This window comes from Centruroides sculpturatus, unplaced genomic scaffold (genome assembly GCF_000671375.1).
Source record: "Centruroides sculpturatus isolate CEXI.00-Female unplaced genomic scaffold, Cexi_2.0 scaffold546, whole genome shotgun sequence".
NCBI lineage: Eukaryota > Metazoa > Arthropoda > Arachnida > Scorpiones > Buthidae > Centruroides > Centruroides sculpturatus.
The window spans coordinates 132,490-155,603 of record NW_019384706.1 but is presented as its reverse complement, the minus strand read 5'-3'; the positions used below and the strand labels follow the sequence as shown (position 1 = coordinate 155,603).

The 23,114-nt window shown below is 29.6% G+C and overlaps 1 protein-coding gene across 2 annotated transcripts in view; it reads right to left on the bottom strand.

The window, feature by feature from the left end:
• LOC111627678 (cleavage stimulation factor subunit 3-like) overlaps positions 1 to 23,114 on the bottom strand; it is a 67,640-nt gene that overhangs the window by 27,485 nt on the left and 17,041 nt on the right. For both annotated transcript variants that reach the window (XM_023371283.1, XM_023371284.1), the window contains exons 3-4: positions 22,925 to 23,035; positions 20,005 to 20,100 (exon numbers count right to left, since the gene is read on the bottom strand). In XM_023371283.1, the coding sequence (XP_023227051.1) occupies positions 20,005 to 20,100; positions 22,925 to 23,035 (207 nt within the window). The remainder of the gene's footprint in view (positions 1 to 20,004; positions 20,101 to 22,924; positions 23,036 to 23,114) is intronic.

Here is a 23,114-nt window from a genome sequence, read left to right as displayed (position 1 = left end):
TTGGTGAAAGAATAATTCAGTTTTAGAAAGTTCAAAAATATTTTCTTTGTGTTGTATGTACAGAATGATCATGGCATCTCTGTGTGTTAATTAGAAGTTATCTTGTAAGTTCCCCTTTCTTCTCTCCATTAATTTCCTGTGTTCTTTTCGTATGCCGTCTTTGGTGTCGACAGTTATAAATTGTTAAGGCACTTCGTAATAGCTGTTTTAGTCTTTTACTATTATGGATGCTGTTATATCTTTTTTGAAGTCACATTGTGTCAATCTTCAGTTTGTGATTTATTGAATTTATCAGGATATTCTTTAATTGGAAGATTTAGGAAATGTGGATCTTCCTAATTTCAATTTAAGGTATAGTTCCCATCTGAAAGTAGTTCAGGTGTTTTTCTTATTCAGAGGCAGCTCAATTTGAAATGCCATGTTCATTTTTATGGGCAGTTTTGGCCAAAAATATCATTTTCATTCCTCACTTTGACCAGTCATGCAAGTTATGTCTGCACATAATGGACAAAATATAGCCCCTTGAAATTCAACACGATACAAACAAATCCAATACTATGGACAGTGTTGGCTTGAAATATGATAAAAGAAAAATAATTGGCAAGTCCAATACTAAGTAGGCCATTATGATCGATTGGTAATTTTGTATCAATTTTTGAATTAATTTTACATTAAACTACGTTAGAGTAACTTGAAGTAGTTTAATTTTATCTGCATAGACTACTTTCAAAGTTACAACATAAATTTGTATTTAAATTAACTGGACAAATAAAACTGTAACTGTTGAAATATAAAGAAAAGTACAAATACAATTGTTATAATTATCTCAAAGATAAATTTTAGATTGATTAAAACTAAAAATCCATGCAAATCGTTTAGTCATGAGTGTCAGCCTAATGATGCAGAAAGCTTAGATCCAAATAAGATGGCAAGAAATCTGGTTTAGATGCCTCTCTCTTCTGTTGGGTGGCACTTCAAAGTTGAAGTTAATTTGACCTCATTTTTCTGGTCTGTCTGAAAATAGTTATGTAGCATCTCAAACAAAAATTACATATGAGTTAAAGTTTTTCAATAGCTTGACTAAAAGAAATATACAGGAGAACAGTGGTTTTAGAGCAAGATTCCCTGTCAAGAAACTTATTTTAACACCCATCCATATGAGAAAAATCTGAAATCTGTAAAACCTAGTCTTTTGTACTGGGTAGTTACTAGGAGGAATTTAGTGATGCAGCAAGGTACAGTCGACCCCCCTATAATTACGATTCCTATAAAACTACAAAAAAATATACGTATTTTGGAAATGTTGAGTCGGATTAGTGTAGAATCGATTAATTTTATGGAAGAAAACCTTTCAATCAGCCGTAGTCCGTAAACTTGACACGTGTCGGGCTGTGATTGGAACGACTTGTAAGAAATCGGATTCCTAATAAATTGGAACGTATCTATATCTTATAGGGGGGTCGACTGTACACCATACACTAGATTCTGGCTCTATAAAATATTTAGATTATATTCTAAAGACTAGAAGTGTTCAAATCAAAATAATTTACCTTGCAAATAATATAACTGATCAGTAATTGAATACTTTAGTGAAATATAAGCACAAAAGCTTTACAAATTGCAGGCCATAAGTCACAAGCATTAGTCATAAGTAATTTTGATTACATAAAGTTACTTATAATTGGTAACAAGCTGCAAGCACTTGTTATAAGTTACAAGTATTATGAGCATTGTAACTTGTAATTTTTATGCACTAGGGGGGTACAATGCCGTTTTTTACGTGGAAACTGGTAGAGAAGAGGAGGCCTCAGGTGTGTGCATGAGAGAGAGAGAGCCTTATGAAAGCAATATTTAATTAAGTATTTTCAACCTTTTTCTAATAGTGGTGTCCCAACTTGGTAATTTTTTTCTTGGGGTATCTCTACTTTTTTTATTAGGGTTATGCTTTTTTTAATTTTAGTAATTTGCAAAAGAAGTTTGTTTTGGCACTATATTTAGAGCATCCTATCAATGGTTAAGTCTGGTCTTCCACTGGAGTGCCATGGCACTCCAGTGGAAGACCAGACTTAACCATTGATAGGATGCTCTAAATATAGTGCCAAAACAAACTTCTTTTGCAAATTACTAAAATTAAAAAAAGCATAACCCTAATAAAAAAAGTAGAGATACCCCAAGAAAAAAATTACCAAGTTGGGACACCACTATTAGAAAAAGGTTGAAAATACTTAATTAAATATTGCTTTCATAAGGCTCTCTCTCTCTCATGCACACACCTGAGGCCTCCTCTTCTCTACCAGTTTCCACGTAAAAAACGGCATTGTACCCCCCTAGTGCATAAAAATTACAAGTTACAATGCTCATAATACTTGTAACTTATAACAAGTGCTTGCAGCTTGTTACCAATTATAAGTAACTTTATGTAATCAAAATTACTTATGACTAATGCTTGTGACTTATGGCCTGCAATTTGTAAAGCTTTTGTGCTTATATTTCACTAAAGTATTCAATTACTGATCAGTTATATTATTTGCAAGGTAAATTATTTTGATTTGAACACTTCTAGTCTTTAGAATATAATCTAAATATTTTATAGAGCCAGAATCTAGTGTATGGTGTACAGTCGACCCCCCTATAAGATATAGATACGTTCCAATTTATTAGGAATCCGATTTCTTACAAGTCGTTCCAATCACAGCCCGACACGTGTCAAGTTTACGGACTACGGCTGATTGAAAGGTTTTCTTCCATAAAATTAATCGATTCTACACTAATTCTACTCAACATTTCCAAAATACGTATATTTTTTCGTAGTTTTATAGGAATCGTAATTATAGGGGGGTCGACTGTATAAAGAAAATTTAGTAGAATCATTGAACTATAAAGATATGTAATATTCACTGAGGACAGCGGCAGAACAACTTTACTTTGAGTCACAGTTGAAAATTCCCTCGGGTGGAAGGGTTCTTGAATCAAAAGAGGCTTATGTGAACCCCCAAACACACTTTACCTCAAAAACTCAGGCATAGCTTAGAGCAGTTGACCTTTTTTGAGGTTTTTCTCTGCCTCCATATGTAAACTGTATAACTGCCAGTTCCTAAGATATAATAGATTGAGATATAAGCTATATAAGATTGAGAATAAAAGTGCATTTTTACATCCTGTCCAAAGTTTTTTTATATGAAACATGTTTTAGCCTTTGGTGAGAGTGTTTCTTTTATAAAATTTATCAGTAAAATAACAAGGCTAGATTAAACCCACAATTGAAACAATTATTTTGATCATCGGTTTGACCTAACTTGCTTTTTATTGGTAAGTTTTAGGTTTTTGCTCATCATGTTCTGCCACAGTTCATGCCGTCATAGTTCTACCACCGACCAAGGAGAAAAAGAATAGTTTATGAAAAATTTACTTTGAATATCATTCTTTATATTATCTAATATTCATTTTAGGCAAGCAATTGACTTTTTCAATTAATGCCTTGCTTGCCAGACCTAGAGATAATGTTAAATTGTAACTTGTTACTGCTGTTGCTTGACATGTAGTTACCCGACACACTCAATTACATAACCGGATCTAATTCTTGCCCATTCTGTGCAAGCCAAACTCACAACAGGTTCAGCTAGCATGGTGAGAAGTAGGTAACTCATATTATTCATGACAAACTGCATCTTGAGCTCTACAGTTGAATTATATATATTCTTCCCTATCATATGGGCATCAATAACAACAGTGCAAAGATTAGTAAATCAAACAGTAGCAATGTACTGTACATGTTGTATTGGGCAGTTTTCTATATTATATAGCCAGATTAATAGGAAATGGAAGAAACATCTTAATAAAATAATGAGTAAAATTAACCCAATAAAGATGAAAGAATTCAGAATTCCTTCATTAAACTAAACATTTTCAAACTTAACAGTGATAATTTCAAGCCTTTGATTTGTCTTAAAAACTGTAGCCACAAACAGTCAGTTTATAGGTTAAAAAATGGTCATAATAGTTTTATATTGGCATATTTTACTGTCCCACAAGAACATACATTGCATAGTTCTTTGCCTTATACTAGTTAGAAGATAATCATTCCTTGCTTTGCAACAGATCTATCCTCACAAATATTTAAAAAATTTGCATAGTTAATTGTAATCTATTTTGTCAATCCTTATAAGAGACTGCAATATTTTCTTCAAATTTCTTACAATTTGTGTGAACATTTAATATTTTAACTGCATATAACATAGGTGTTTAATGAATAATATAGCTTACATGTGCATAATTGTCTGGTTTATAGATTTTTAAAATGCCATTTATTGGCAATAGAAGCAAAATTTACAAGACAATTTATGAAACTACAATAATAAGTGACATTTTTTTAATAAAAATAAATCTAAAAACCTACATCATGGGCCAGAAGCTTCAAAAACATCAATATTTTATATCTAAACCATATATATTTCATTAAAATGTAAGTGTCTCAAAATATGTACGTATTTGTCTTATCTGATTGGATTAAATCAAAGCAAGTATATCGGCCTTACGTGATGCCAAAGCTTCATGAAAGGTCAATACACTTATTTTAATTTACATGTACAGTACAATACCTATCTTCTCAGTCTGACTATTTTATTGACAAAAGATCAACATACAATGACTGTATTTTATTGACATATTTGTTAGGAGCCAAAAACATCTTGATTTTCATCGGGCTTCAGTACATTTGATCAATTGACCTTTTCCATAAAATTGATGATTGTCAATGAAAATTTTTTGATTAATCATATTTTAACTCAATTTGTGTCATGGAGTATGACAATAAAATTTTCCTTTGGTTAACATTCATTTCATTTATCTGTAGTGATTTGTACATTAGTGCAAACCTAGCTTTAAAATTAACTTTTCCTTCCTACTTTACAAAAGTCACACAGGTAATTTCAATTCTACTGTACATATATTAATACAGTAATACCCCGACTTAAGCAAACCCGGAGTTACGTAATTTTCAAATCTCGTCGATTCGTCTTTTGTTTGAGCGCCACACAACCCTTGATTACTCACTCCCCCCACACTATTGTTCAGTTTACATGTTCAGATGTGTCAAGCGGAATCCACACATAGCTACAATTTATTTTGTGTTATTTATTTCTGTGTTTGTTATATCTACGGAGACTCTACTATGTCATCCAAACGAAGTAGAACTAATTCTTCTGCATCAAACAAGAAAAGAAAAACTTTATCTTTGGAATGTAAAGTTAACATTGGGTATGTTCGTAAAGTCGAACGAGTTAAGCGAGAATGAAGTCATCGTTATTCCTATTTCGTTAGACTTTTCGAACGATTCGTTACTAACGCGTTTAACTCGTTTGACTTTACGAACGTACCCATTATTAAAGACTTCGATACAAAAATGAAAATTTGTGAATTGGCAAAGAAGTTTGATCTACCGGAATTGTCGGTCAGAACAATTATAAAAGGCAAAGAAAAAATTCTCGAAGCTGTGAAAAATGCTCAATCTTTAAATTCAAGCATCATTCGTAAACGTCACAGTATTATCGCTGAGATGGAAACAATGTTAAAATTATGGCGTAATAATCAAGTAAATGTGAAAAATTGTAAAATAATATAGGCCTAATTTGTTATACATATGTATTATCTAAGATTTTATTAAACATTTTTTTCTAAATTATTGTTTTCTTTAGTCTCCAGCCCCAATTAAAAATTATTTGTATGTATTTATATGCGAAATTATACCCCGACTTACGCGAATTCGGCTTATGCGGTTACCGCTCGGTCCCACCTATCGCGTAAGTTCGGGGTATTACTGTACATTCAAGAATAAGTCAATTTTTCTAGTAAATAATAAAGTGCACAAGTAAAATATCAAATGCTATTTTGTTAAATCGAAGGGTATGTCCTACGTGGCAGCATCCAGCAACCATGGGTGTGAATATGCTTCTAAGCAGAGTGGACAAACCGATTGAAGCAAATGTGCATGGCTGGAGTAACCACATGTAATGTGCAGCAACCGCCAGATGGCACTTCTACACAAGCATACAGGAAGCAGCTACAAGCAAGTTGATTGCCACTTCCACTCACTGGTTGTGCTTATGCAGTACAAGGCTTGTACCATTGTACAGCAATAAAAAACTTGAACTTGCCACTTCCACTGCTAGTATTAATACATACAAAGAAGAAAATGGCTGATTTTGTAGATGAATGAAAACAGAATGACAAATTGTGTACATATGTCATATATACTTTAATTAATATTTTACGTAATTTAATAATTTCTGATTTCGTAAATGCAACATTTTAAAAATAAAACTTTTTTTAAACTTATTCTATGAAGATTCTTTATATTTGTTGTGTATCTAATTAGTGATAAAATGATAAATTTAAAAGTAAATGTTAACACTTATCATATTTTCCATAGCAAGCATTTGACAAAGTCATCTTGCTGCCATTTTGTAAACAACATGTGTCTACTGCAGACAGAGATTGCTCGCAAATTGGAAGCATATACGAAGATTCTTTCCACTCAGTGTTGCTGGATGTTGCCACGTAGGACATATCCTAACTCTAAATTGGAATTTTCAACCGAGAAACCAATCTGTACCAAGCATAAGAAATATATTTTAGTCTACTTCTAAATGTGCTTTTAACTTTGAGTTTGGACTTCTTTTCCAGATCAAACACGGGCATTCTGAAGATAAGTGACAAGAAATGCCACATCTGCTTCGAGCCACCAATTAAAATTAGACTTGACCAATTTTGAACCCGAGTCAGTCGGAACAGCATGGCTAAGTCTTTAATGCATCTACAATTCAAATTATGAATTGGTTACCGAAATTGTCAATTTTTAAATGTTAACTGAAAAGTTTAACTAAGGTGTAAGGGACCATCAGTAAATTACACAATGATGTGAGTGTGTGAGAAAGCAGATAATCATTACAATGTGATGAGGGGTGGGATGTTAATAAAAACGTTATGTAATGTTAGGGTTTTAGGGTCAACTGGTATTGTTTGTTAAATATTTAGGAATTAAGTTACTCCTAACTTAGCAATAATTTCTCAGATCTGGCTATAACAAATACAAAAAGAAGTATTGCATAGCAAACTACAGTTTATGCTACCACTTTGTACATTATATCTATAGTTAGTTAAAAATGTAATGTTTGGTAGTTGATGCCACACACTATTCCCTAGTAGAATTAATGCATAACTTTAAGGAAAGACATGTGTAATGGCATTAGGGAGCATTATGGGGAGGTGGGATGTAGTCAAAAAGTATAAAAATGGCATTATTTAATTTATGGACAATCCCTTAACAATGAAATCAAAAGCCATGTTATAATTAAAAATCTGACATTAATAATATAGTTTAACAAAGTAGTTCTTGAATACAATGATTCAAAAACTGTGTGTTAATTTGTTTAGTTGTCATTACATTCTTAATTGTTTGACTATCCTTGACTATATAGACAAATTTATAATAATGGATTTGGTCTAAAGCAGGGATGTCCAACCTTTTTGTTTCTCTGGGCCACATGGAGTTTTGGGCCACAAGTATATTTTGGCCAAATCCTTAAATATATAAGTATATTTAAGGATTAACATGTCTAGATTATAGTAATAAGTATTAAAAGTTTACCACAAAAAAGAATATTTTTAAAAATTACTTCTACAGACACTTTCAATTTTTATTTAGAAATAGATAAATTCATTTATTATAAAGGAGACAAACAAAAATTTATTTGAAAAACACAAATATTTGTTTTATTTGGGTCTGTAATTAATAGAAATGACGAAACACCATTTTAAAGTGCATATTTATTCAACTAATATATTTATAAATAATATGTAGCCCAAAAAGTAACCAACGTACCAACTGATATTTTTTACATCAAACTAATAAAAGCCAAATAATAGCCAAATCTTGCAACGCTGGAAGAAATACTAAATATAGCTGGAGTTGAGACTCAAAAGATTATAGACCCAAATGAGGAGAAAGGAGAGAAAGGACAAAAGATAAAGAAGTGAAAAAGGTTGGAAAATTAAGGGTTCATATTTGCATAACAGAAGGTCTATTTAACATTTCTCACTACTTTTTATCTTTAGGTCTTTCTCTCCTTTCCCCTCATTTGGGTCTCCTTTGAGAGCCAACTCCAGCTTTATTTAGTATACCTTCCTCATTCACACATTTCTATTTGAAAATATTTCTTTTCCACTCAAAAATAAAATATGTATAAAGGTTTACGGCTTTGTGAAACTTCTTTTTTGAGTTTATACCGTTGAAATAAATAAATAAATAAAATTGTCAGTTTTGTGTACATGTTTATTGGGCCACATTCAAAATTCATTGGACACCCCTGGTCTAAAGTATAAAATTTACGACTACTCAATAGTGTAACTGAATAAACACCAATAACAGTTACTAACAGATATAGTTGTTTGATACTTTTGTTAGGTTACATAATTCTGCAATCGGCAAAGTTAGATAGCAGAAGCAATATATTCACAGGACTTGCTTCCTGTAGAACTGTCAGGTATATGGAAAACACAGGTGTGGAAATGAGAAGTGACAACAACAGGGAAATCAGAAAATAAAAACAGTTTGTGAAGAAATTTTGACTACCACATTTTGAATAGCTATCTTTTTTCTTTATCTTGTAGTACAGGGTGCCATAATTAAAGTTTCCCTATTCAGAGCACTCTGTTAACCAATAAGTGATTTGTAACTAAAATTTGTATATAGATCATGCAAAAGATGTGAAAAAAGGATTTTGCATAAACAAATTTTAGCTGAAAACTTCTGCTAGGGAGTGCTTTTCAAGACAATACACAAAACAAAACAACAAAGACACAAAGAAAATGTATTTGTTTGTTTCACAAGGGACATGTCTTCTGCATAGGCTGGCTGTTTATTGACGTAAGGAAGTCGCCGAATGCATGCCCCTTCAGGTGTAAACTCAAAGGCAACAAACTGTTCTACAGCAGATCTTGACTGCTTTCCAATAATGCTTTGCACTCAGTGTAATACGATTTTTTAAGTCTGCTAGAGTTGCAACACTTCCACGAGAAACCACATATGCCAAAATGTCTCCTAGCATTTTTGAACTAAGTTTTTTTTAACACAAAATCCTTTTCTGCATCCTTTGCATAGTCTTTATAAAAATTTTGATGTCAATCCATTTATTGGTTTCAGCCACAGTGCTCTGAATATGTTAAGTTTAATTATGGCCACCCTGTAGATTCACTTACAAAAGCAAGAGCAACCATAGCTACCAAGTTTTCTTCCTGGCCTTTAAACTAAGATTCTAGTAGCAAAATATTTGATATTTTGCTATTAGAATCTTAGTTTAAATGTTATTGTCAATTTGCAAAGTTAATACTAGTAACAAAAAAATCCTCTTGTAAAATACATCAGCAACATTGACAAAGTTTACTATCCTTAACTGCATGTGATTAGACAACACAAGATAATTCTAAATAAGTTTGGTGAGAGGAATTATTTTAACTTTCTGAGCATCATATTAATTCAGTTATAATGAAAAACTAATTGGTGGAATGAAGTGTATAAGCATGTAAGGCATACTACTTACAAAGCAGAGTATTGTTACACACTATGCAGAAATAAGACAGTTTGGCAAACTGAATGATAATGCATCCATTGACAAATCTGATGGTTAAAAATAAATAATTGAAAGATGCAGAAAGTGTGGATTTAGTATGATTGGTCTTGAGTAGTATTATGCAATATTTTCTGGTTGCATTTGACATCATACTGTGTGTGCAAATCTTATCTACTATATTTTCTTGTGTATAATCCACAAGTTATCTGCACAAAAGAGAATTTGAGAGAGGATAATGTGCCAATTTTAAATTGCAATTAGGAATTTGGGTGTACAGAGTAATGGCCATTCCCATAGTCATAGAGTACATGAGTACATACTATGACTATGGGAATGGCCATTACTATGGTTTATAAGAAGTTTTAATGACTATGGAAGAAGTTATAATGACTATGGTTTATAAGAAGTTTTAATTTTGTTCTAGAAATTTCCTATGGATTATACACTTCTGCAAACTATAAACGAGCAAAACTTATGATGTCACCACAATGCTAGGCTGCAATTTTTTTTTCATATTTTCAATTTATTTAATTTAAAATATATGCTCTTGGTATCAAATCAGTAGTGTCTTGCCCCTGTACATCACCCTTTTCCTGATAACAACAAAGTCATTTATCTAACTCCTTTCACGGAATAATTTTTGAATTGAAATCATGTATATAGTTAATTGCTGCCTCCTATCCCTAATCTTTCCATATCTGATCTTGACTTTCATCTAACACTGTTCTCAAGCTTAAGGAAGGACAGACAGGATGACAGTGGGAATTTATAAGCCTACAATTTTCTCAAACTGCAGCTCAATTAGGCACAGAAGTATGGTATTTTACTTTTGAAATATTTTTTGGTAATGCCAGCAATTCTTATTGCTTTCAAGTGTAAATGTAAATTGCATATATGATTTCACAATTTTGTCTAGATCAAATATAGATATTACTAATTTATTGGTGCCACAAACAATTTTGGATTTGTAAGTGAAATGAATATAACTAAAAATATTAAACTAGAAGTATTAACTAACTGAACACTTAACACCAAGAAATGCTAATTCATATACAGAGATTCTTTTTTTAATTTCCTTGTATAAAATGCTTTTCAAGCAAGATTGACTCTTCATTAGTGTTGCTACGAATATTATATTCGGCCTCAAGCGTGGCTGAATAGCTGAATATTCGGCCATACTGTTCAACTTGATTGACGCACATTCGAAAATTGGTGCGCAAACCGCATTATGGCAAGGACCCCACTCTCTATTGGTCCGCTGTCACTACGCTTCGCCAATCGCGTTAATTCTTGACAGTTGAAGCAGATAGACACGAGCATCATGGCAGTATGTGATAAGTGATGATATCAAATATGGATAACAATGAAATGACCTACACATGTAAATGACGGAAAAAGGAGAGAGAAGGACTGAAGTGAAAATGTGAAAATAAATACGAAGTTGAGTTGATAACATAATCGAACAAGTCGAGGCAGCTTATGACGCGAAATTTGCGGCCATCAATGCCAAACAATTGTTGTCATAAACTTCGGAAAGCTTAATGCTTATAATGAAAGTCACTTAGCATGCACGGGTGAAAGCCTGGGGCCGTTCGAGCTACCAAGCTGTCTCGAATATGTGAAATCATAACTGTGACTTATACCGACATCCTATCTGTCTCTTTTCTCCGTTATCACCAGGCTCTGAGTCACGTAATTGTAAAATGGGAAATCTACGACGGAAAAGTGACGAATCGAAAGTATTGTGAGCGCATATTATGATGTATGCACAGGCATACATGGACTAGAGCAGTGTTTCCCAACGTGGGGCCCATGCCCGACAGGGATGCAATTGGATTGTTAAAGGGGGCAATTCGAAAATGGACTTGTCCAGAGTTTAAGTTAACCATATAGCCACTGTATATGTTAGGGGGCATAAGAATTTTAGAAAGGCTTGGGGGGCATAGCACAAAAAATGTTGGGAAACACTGGACTAGAGCAATAGAGAAAAGAGAGAGAGAGAGTGCTTAAAAAGGATAGGCAGGGTCAGACCCTCACCGTCAGATGTGCAACGATTCTCGAACAAATAGGTGTGTACGTGTGCTGATCTTTGTAATTATAAATTGTGAATACATGTGACTAATATTATTTTCTTTTTTATTTTGTGCATGTTATAAATAAATATAAACAAACAACACTAACCCAATAACATCAAATCTAAATACCGAAATGATTAATTTACTGTGTTTTTGTTATTTCTTACTCCTGTTTTTTAGGTATTCAGCCAAATAGCGAAAAATAGGCCGAATACTGAATAGTAACCGAATATTCATTACATCATTACTCTTCATCGAATACCTTCCTAATCTCGAACAACTAAACCAAAAGGACTTCTAGAATTATGTTCCACCATTCAAAACAAATTTTCCATAGAATGTCAGAACAATTTACATAACTAACTTTTTGAGCATTTAAATTCCAAAGATCATTACGACAAACATTAATAGGTCTTTGAATTAATAACTACAGTTGCAAAAGAGCAAAACAAATATTACTCGCACGATACAAAGCATATCTTGTAACTTCATGTAATATTATGGTAAGATTTACATGTCTATGTCTTAATTTGAGCTATGGGGTCAGAGATAGATTGCAATCTGTTAACAGTGTTAATTTACATTATTATTATTAAAACTATGAAAAAATTAACAGGATGGACAACCTAGGTTACCTCTGACATGGACTCTTGCTAATCCTGCGTCTTGGTTATCTGGCATACCACCATGTGATCATCTATGCACTTGTTTCCATTTATCCCATTCCCGTTTATTTGGTTTTGTTTCTGTGTACAATATTGCACATCACCAAAACATATTATTTCCCCACCCCACTTAATACAATTAAGTAAAATTATGTTGTAATAGTAGGCCTAATTAATCAATAATAGTGCACAAATGAATGTGCTATTTAATCCCAAATTTGGTTTTCATTGTCATTAACCTTTATCTAATGGATGAATCTTTCACCCTCACCTACTCTAATTTACTCACACCTTATGCGTGATTCAAATCTGCAACCTACTTACAAAGTATGGTCCATTTCCCCAAACATCCAGATAATAATAATAATATAAATTTCTAAAATATGACTTTGTGAGAAATTGGTATTTTATTACATTAATTATTAATTTAAAACATTTATTCTGGAGTGATTTGTAACTAAGCAAGCATAAGATATTATTATTAATTTACAGCCCTAAGTTGTGTGTGACAGTTTCAGAGGAAGAACAGTTTAAGTAAGGACCACAAAAATAGTAGGTTTGTGACAATGGTTATAGTCTGTTGCAGTGACGCTTGGCAAAGTAGATGACAATCCATCTTTTGTAGCCTGATGGCCACTAGTAACATTGATTCATTAAGTGCAATCTGACATTTTGCATTAATACATGCAATTTGCCAAGCAGGTGACCACTCTCCCGCAGGTGGCATTATGATTTTAATGCCCACTTTTCCTTTCCTTAGTGCACGCATGTATCCTCCCTTACACCCTTCCACCAACACATTTCTACATTATCATTAAGTATAGTTTCTTTGAAATTTTAGCCATAAACTACAAATGAACATTGAAAATATAGTTTATTGATAACTAAAAAATAATAGTAAGGGATATAGTGAAAAAAAATCAGTATGTCAAAAGTAGTAGTAATATTGTATGTATTTATTAGTAAACTATAAATTATAATTAATAGTAAAGATATTATATAATTTGGACTAAGGGTAGACAATTTTGCCACATCATCAGTATGATTCAGGCTCAATTTTTTACATAGTAATAAATATTGCTTCAATACACTGCAGTGAATAAATTTAATATAATGGATACAAAAAAATTACAATTTTTAAATTTTAGATAAAGAAATGTTTTATGAACACTTTCATATACTTCTATAATCAGATCAAAATGTTTTAAAATTTAAAAAAAATATATTGTAAAGTTTTAATAGTAAGTTCTGTTAAAGGATTGGATTGATAGAAGTTAGCAATGCAACACTCGAGCAATCCATTGAGGGGTAGCCGCACTTCTCGGAAGGACTTTCTACATGAAACTGGCCCCATTTAGTTATGTATGTGAATAAAATACGCGTGGCTAGCCTCTTTTTTTTTTTTGGGCATAAACCCTCAACTGACCACCGATGTTCTGTTAAAGAAACAAGGATTTAATGACAATGGAAGATTACCATTTTAATTAAGAATATTTTGTGAAATTTGTACTTTTAAAAATTTATATTCATTTAGTTTTTCTCATTATATTTAATAAATTTTTATTTTAAAAGTAAAGTAAGTTTTAAATGTTTTTACTTATATACTATTATGTAATTCTATAAATTTGAAATGTTTCATAGCATGCACTAAAAATTGCATTTTATAATTTTTGTTTAATAACTCCAACGCTCAAAATCAACTTGTAAATTGATGTTAANTTATTTTAAAAGTAAAGTAAGTTTTAAATGTTTTTACTTATATACTATTATGTAATTCTATAAATTTGAAATGTTTCATAGCATGCACTAAAAATTGCATTTTATAATTTTTGTTTAATAACTCCAACGCTCAAAATCAACTTGTAAATTGATGTTAAATGTTTACAATTGATATCTTACTTTATAAAGAGTGAGAATTCTTATTATTGAAAATATTTCTATAATTATACTTTGGGGTATTGTCTTAATCATTTTTAATAATTCATTACCTCTCCTACCTTTTCTGTTGTTTCAATTATCAAAATATTACAAGCATGTAAGCCTCTCCTCAATAATGTGACAATAATTAATGCATGCTTAATAATGGTGTATCTGTCACCAAATACCGACAACGAAATCAGTGTCGTTGCCGATCATGATGTCTTGATTGTACCGGAAATATATATACACATACATATATATTTTTAATAAGTTAAATTCAAAATATATAGCGAATTTTTAAGAAATATTATCTCATTCAGTGTTTCCGTTTAATGCCGATAGTTTTTGGCATCCGATCCATTTGTCGAGATCTCTAAAATACTTAAAAACAATATTTTTCCTGTTTACTAATCTAACAAACATGAATCCTTTGTAACCCATAAGAATGGTCTCAGATAGTTTTTGATCAAATCTCATGTCTTTGAGTAAAACTTTCAAAGATGATTTACTAATTCTATACAGTTTTAGATTTAAAGCAGTGATAGCTTATATTTTCTGAAATATTGCAGTGTATTAAAATGATTCATTAGTAAATATGTAAGTTAAAGAAACAGTGACAAGAATATCTTTTTAACATAGATAATTATTTTGAGAGAATCAAGAAGTGTCACAAATTTTACCTGATTTTTACTGAAAATTACTTATTTATTTACTTAATTAGACCCAAACTGAAAAGAAATATTTTACACATAAATTTATATCATCATCATCTAGAAATTCACTTAAATTTTAGATCTCTCGGTCAAAGTACAAATCGGAGTGCCAAAATTCAATTTTAGATTCTACCAGAATTTCAAAATGTTATAATTAATGTTAATACTTAAGAACTAAAAATAATTCACACCAATAATGTACAAGCCACCAAACAAATTATATTGCAAGCAGCTTTTATTTATACTGCCCTGTATGAGCAAAAAACAAAGAGACTGCTATTAATAACAATTTCTTTTTTTATTTTATACACTCAACCTTAATATGTATTTAATACAATAATTCAAACAAGATGAGTATTTTTTTAAAAATACCATATTTATTTTAATTTATCCATAAATGAAAAAAATCTTGTTTTTGCATTCACTCCTCACAAGCATACACACACATACACGTTATTCACTCCAATCTGCACACAATCTATCACGAGTGATGTGTATAAGAATAAATTTTGATTACTAAAAAATTGTCCGTCACTCCTTGAATAATTTAATATTAAATTTTTTTAAGCTTAAAGTTCCCAAGTGTATTAATACAAATAACTTTAAGACAGAATTCTAAAGTAGCTTAACTGTGTATAGAGTTCATACCTACATGTGCTCCTTGACTTACGTGTAAATTTATGGAACAATGTTTATATACATTGAATTTCACCTAATTCAAAAACATTTGTAAAGAATGTATTTGGATTCTTAGTGTAAATTACTCTCTAATATAAAGTGTTAGATGGAAAAAGTACAAAAATTGGCAAATACTATGAAAATGCTGATTATTACACAAAAGAAACTCCATTAACTGAAGTAATGATGAGGTAGTGTTTCCAATTGAGAAATGTGGATTATAGAATAGGCCTTTATATTACTGTATTTTCATTTATATAAAAGTAATAATTAATGTTTTATGAAAGAGAAAGCTAAGATATCTTTTCATTATTTTGAGTAATGCTGCAACTGCAAATGCAGCAAAATTAGAAGCAAAAAAATTTTATATACCGAATTCAACAAACTTTTCTTAATGTTCTCACCTTCATACATCGCACAATTTATTAAAGACATATTTTGCTGTAATAATAATATGGCATCAATCATAGTAGCCATCCTTCCTAAATGAAAGCAAAATTTGAAGAAACTGAAGAAAGGTGAAACTACATACTGTCCTATGAAAGTAGTGCATAATGACTAAATTTTTCTTATTCCACAGTACTAAATTGTTTAAAATTTATTTACATGTAATCCACAAACTCTCTCTGAATATCTGAATGAAATTCTGGCTTCAGTTAATACAGTTTCTACTCTGTGTTTAATTTAGTGCATTGACATCTATATGCATCATTTTATATATACAGTAGAGAGTCGATTATCTGAAACAATTCCAGTCGGCAAATTTAAATTTTGGCCAGTGCTGTGGCATTGCAATCTTTGGCTATGTCTTGGGCTACTCAAATATTTTATGTTTTTGATACTAAATTAACTTCTGAAGTATGATTTTTTATTGTTTTTATATTTTTCAATATATTTATTTTGTTTGTACAAAATAAAAAAAATAATTTTTAATGATACAATAGTCTTCGTTAGGCTTAACATTGACGAAAATTCAACGCGAAGCGACACGCAACGGAGAAAAATTTCAACATGCGATAGGTTAATATATTTTTTCATACATAATCGGTTATCCGAAATATCGATTTTCCGAACAACCCCAGTCCCCAATTGATTTGGATAATCAACACTCTACTGTATATGCATGCATGTAGATATAATCAACAGCGTCCAAGTTATTAACTCTGTATTTACTTATCAAATTAATTTATTTTAAGAGAAAAGTTTTTGTGTAAGTATGATTTTGTATGTAGGATGTACTGTGTGCATATCAACAACATAAAATAATAATAATTATACATTTTTAAAATAAGCAGAAAATTATCTTTGTGCTCAACTGGTAATTATGAAAAATTTAAAATAGGATAACATGAAAAATTTGTATGCATGCATTTTATAAATATAGTAATCTATCAAACCCAATAACATCAGCTCTAAGTTTTAATAATTTGTATTAAATTCTAGCATTAAAGTTGTATTTTTGTAATATCGCCCACAGAATATAAATTAATATATTTAAAAAATATGAAGCTAAAATTTGTTGAACACTTAATTCATATAAAAAATATTTGAGTATTTATAATGTGCAATTGATTTGGTTCACTTATGCAATCATTAACTCAAGTACACAAACTCTCTCCAGTACTTAACATTCTACGTCATTGATGAATATCAGAGGATAAGCCAAAGATTACTTCAAAAATTGGATTGCACACATACTTTTTTAACATTAAAATTTTGGGATGTCCATTCTGTAGAATTCTCAAAATTATAGAAATTTTGAAGTGATTTCATCAATGAAATGAAATTTCTATACTTATTTTAGGATCTTATGATTAATTACTCCATTCTTAATTTTTGATTTATCCTCTTGCCCATGCATTCAAAATCAAACATTATTTACAGGTGTGGTAATTTGTGTTTTCATTTTAATATATAAATGCAAAAGTTAAACATTTAGCTTAGAAAATTGTAAAATTGAATTTTACAATTTTGACAAGCATATAATGTTCAATTAAAATATTTCAATAAATTTTTAATCTAAAATAGCATCATTCTTATTTGATGTTGTATTATTAATACTATGAATAACATCAAAAGTTTCATAAATTATATTTTTTCTCTTTGTGTTTATCAAATTATGAGTGTTTATGTTAAATTGAAGAATGATAGTATGATCACATCAATATTGTACAAAATTTTAAATTTATCTGTATCTTTTGCTGTCTTTGTAGTACCATGAGCATTGACAAAACTATGACCATATTCCCAAACTGACAGTGAAGAATTTGTTTTACAATTAGTTTATTTACTGTAACAAATATTCAGAAAATAATAATCTGCCCTTTGCAACTATTATTAAGATGATGTTAAGAGTTAAGAAAACTCATCAGGAATCATGGTTTCCAGATTTCTAAACCTGAAGTATGTATAATCTTTTTAGAATTACCATATTTCCTTGACAAGCACAAATTATGAACTTGCAATCAAAGTTCATAATTTAATAATTGCAGTTTAAGGGTTTTCTAAATAAGGAAAAAATTAAGTAACGATTTAGAAGAACAATGTAAATGACAAACAGGTAACATACAGCAGCTTCATTTTCATGCTCTTCTTTACAGTACATACAATAACTTTTTTAATGCATCATAATTTTGTCATTAAAAAAGTTATTGTATGTAGTCTTGAAGGCATTTTAAATGTTAAAAAGGAATTTAAATTAAAGTGCTTGTTACAAATTTATTAGAACTGATGTTATTGACTACACTAGTCAAAAATATCAAAACAATGTAATCAAACATCTGTTAATAATGTTTGTCTGTTAATAAAACATCACATAGTCTGCTTGCAAGGATTGCAAATGTAAGATAAAAATTTATATTTTGTATTTTATATTTTGTAAAAGCATATCCTATAATTCAGAAAATACAGTAAAAACATAAAATCATGAACTGGCAATTTTTATTCAATCTAAAAGGCAACTGTTAAAGATCAAACTAATTTCAACAAATATTGTCATGTATTAGATGCAAACATTAAACTTTATTAAATATGGACAATATAAAACAGCAAAAGATTCAAGATCATAATTTATTAGAAATACTAGTTAAGTCTTAAGTAGATAAAATAAATTCCAGCCACTGTTTCAATTACAGGTACTTTTCATATTTCCTATTTTTCAAACAAAAATTTCTAATATTATCATTTATATACATACTACTTCACTGGAAATTTGTTCTAGTTAAATACTGTATGTATAACATACCATACAACAATATAATCATTCAAAATTAATATTTAAAATTTTGAATGATTTAGTGTCCTCTTTTATTACAAAAAGAGGACACTAAATTAGAATTTAAACAGTCGTTAATGTAAAATGTTTGTCCATTAATTTATTTCAACAAACAAATATAGAAAATATCTTTCAATCTGAAAATATGCACGCAAAAAAAGTTTTTATTAAAACCTTTTTTGTGACATTTGTGAAGGAAATTTTATTGATATAATTATTAAATTATAAAATTTATTAGCTGATTACATAAATGAAAATTACTACATTCTACTGAATAGATATTGAGAAGGAGATCTGATGTAGTTAAACTCATTTATGTAAGCAGACAAAAAGAAACTGATATTAGTTGTCAGTAATTACGGCATCTTATTGATAAGATAAAACTGCATCTTTCATGATTTTTATAATTGCAATATTTTTGAAAATCTAATCTGTAATTGAAGACAAAAAAGGGTTTAAGAATTTTCTTACATTCTTTAGAAAATGTACACAAAATAAAAATAACTATCATAATTCAATTTATTTTGATTTGTGTATCTTGATTTCATGTACGCATTCACAAATATAACAACTTAATTGCACAACTTGCCATTCTCACACTTCACGCCACCATTCAATCATCATATATTCGATCAAAATTCATAATGGAATAAAGAAATAAAGACACTGGACTCAAATAATGAGACAAGACACCTAACCGTTATATGTTGATTCACTATGAATTAAGAACTTGATTTTTTAAAATATATTTATTTCAGTTTTATGCTAATATAAAAAAATTCTAAAATAAATATGATAACACCCAATTAACTCCCCCAGGCAATAAATATTTTTATTATGTTAAAATGATTTTATATATAACAACAAGAATATAAAAATTTCATCACATTTTTAGGAAAACAACACGTGTGTGTCAATATGTGACTGATGTGAAGAAATGTACCTTTCTAATTTACAATAATACTTATAATAAAACAATCCTATCAAACTACAATGGAAATTATTTAAAAATAAACCTAATATGGTCAGGATCATATAGTGAATATACAAAACCTCATGTTCTATGTATAGCTTCCAGTACCGTCCGGCATTAGGAAATTGTGCCACGAGTTTTTCGTAAAACGGTCGAGCTTCTTCTATCTTCTTATTCTATATTAAAAGAGAATTATTATTATTACAACGAAACTTCATAAAAACTAGAAATATGATAAATTCATATATCAATTTTCATTCATTTACATAATTATTTAAAACATATAGAATTCATGACTTCACTATGAAACCACTAAATCATAAAATAAAAATTAAATTTATAAAGTTAATTTGTTCAATTTAGAAACTGTATTTAAAATGACTAGCTAGTTCAGAAATGGAAGGTTCCAAACTTTTCCTGCTACAAAAATTTCATAATTTAACTTCATTTATTCTTTAACTTGTCCAGCATTGCTCCTGAATATTTTCATGCTGACCTCATTTGACCTGCCCTGACAACCCCAAATATATTTCTCTCTGCATCGGAACGTTTTTGATACTAGATGTCACTATGCATCACAATTTTTATATTAAAATGAACTTTCGAAACATAATGTTTTTTGTTTTTATATTTTTGAATATATTTATTTTGTTTGTGCAAAATAAAAAAATTTTTGATGATACAGTAGCCACAATTATTATTTTTAAAAATTTTTTTTCATTAGGCTTATCATCGACAAAAATTCAGCATGGCGGCCACGCGCAACCGAGAAAAATTTCACCATGAAATAGGTTAATAAAATAAAATGCCTTTTTTATTAACAAAGACAGAAATGTTATCAACAATTTTAATTGTCATCAACAGACTGCAGAACTTATTTATTTCTGTAAGAAATTTTGTTTGTAGGCAAGATTAAGAAATTGAATAATAAAACAAAAACCATGACTGCATTCAATACAATAAAAGCTATTCTTTTTATGATGAAATTAGATGAATTTTGAATCCCATGTTACAACTTAAACACAAATTTAATTTATTTTTTAACGTAAAGACATTTTAAATCCCATATTAATGGCTACATGGCAAGCCACAATTTCATCCATTCTAACAAGTCTTGCAGTGAGGTCAGCCAGTTTGCACAGTTTGAAAGGAAAAAATGAAACCCTAATCCATACTCCATAATAAATAGTAAAGGTGTGAATCAGATTCAAGCATAGATCTCCACAACAAGCCAATAAATTGAGTTAGATTTTTCTGCAGTTTCTTTTATAAAATGTTAGCACTTTTTAGCGAATCATTCTGAATCAGATAGCATTAATTCATCACAGAAGTTCAATCATCATCATCATATTGAAACAAATAGCTAAAATAATATCACAGTACAAAATTTACTCACTACCTTTTATGTATGTAATAAATTTGTGTAGATGTTAATATATTTTATTTCTAGAAAACAAATAACATGCATTACTGTAGGGTTGGGAAAAAGTCATAAAACACCAAATACCAAAATTCTCTATTGAAATGTAATGTAAAATTTAACTTTTCTAAAGAATGTAATTTTTAAGTAAATTATTCCATTGAAAATTAACTTTAATAACTGATATGACAAATGTTTTTGAGCAGCTTGCTTCAAGTCAGGGTGGTCAAGCTGCTTGAAAACATTTACCATATTTATTAAGTTGCTAGAATAAAGAAAAGATTATCTAGCTGACTAGTGTATAATAATAATAATAATCTTTATTAAACACATTAAGTATATGCTTGTTATAAAGATTAATTATTTACATAAATATATTGCTAATTGAGTTAATAAAGTTATGTTGATAGATTGGTAATCAATCTATCAACATAAATTTATTAGTAAGTTAATACTAGTGTATTATAAATTGATTTGAGTGACATTTTTGGTTATAAAGTCTGGCATACTTTTTGATTTTTCTTGAAATGTGATAGAATCATTACCTGAAAATTAACTGAAATTATTTTAAATATGTACTATAATCTGTTCTAACAGGATATTTCAAATAAAATAATTTTTTAATGTATTACTTTTAATTTAAATTTGCATGTATTAATTTTGAGCAAAGTAGTATATCAAAATAAGAAAATTTCCCTTCTTGCTGTACTTAAATACTTAAACAACACCTAGAACTAGCTAATAACTAAAATGACAAGCACTAAAATAAAGACTGCTCAATTTTACATAATACCTGACCTCAGATAGAAATTACTTGATTCTGAAAAGGTTTAACTTTCCAGCTGAAGAATATTAAAAATCTATAAAAACATCATCCATTCTCTGGTACAATATGAGAAAAGGGAAAGATCTTTTTTTTTCCTGAACTTTCATCAAACTTGAAACATCAATGCCAAATATGTTATCCATAAATAAGGTAGGTATTACTACTATATTTTTATCAAACAATTTCTTTAAGCATTATTATTTTGTCTACACAGTAAACAATAATCTATTTTCACAATAAGAAGGTAAAGAAAAATATTAACTTCTCACTTACTTGACACAATGTTAATTCCAAACATACTGATCGAAAATAAATAATATGTTTGTTCATTAACGTATAATGGTATAATTATGAAAGATTGATATTTTAACCATTTAGATACTTGCAGCATCAAGTATATATAAGGTTGTTTTGCTTTCAAATTGTATGCTATCATATCTGATGCAACCTCAAAGAGATTTCTGTGACAGAGATACAAAATGCTAGATAAATATTAAAAATCATTTTTAATATTTTTTCATCATTTCCCTATAATTTAGTAATTAGTGCTTTTGTCATTTTCAATAGATGAAATTTTATAAATTTTTGACTTGCGAAACTTTATTTGCAATCAAATTTGAATACATTATCCTATGTAAATTTTGCATTGATATCCTAAATGAAACGAACCTTTGTTAAATTTTTAAAATTTTTATAACATTTTGTCAATATTCAATATAATTCAACATATTCATATGCTACTTAAAATGAGTACCTGTGCATCTCGAACGAGCACGCTCCACGCTTCTACGTCGTAAATGTTCTGTTCTAATCTTTTCTCAGCCTTCTTAACTCTGTCTGGAATATATCCTTGTTGTCTCGGATCCTACATTATTCAAATAAATAAGTATGTAATTAAATTGAAATTATTATTTATATAATTTTTTATATACAATATATATATA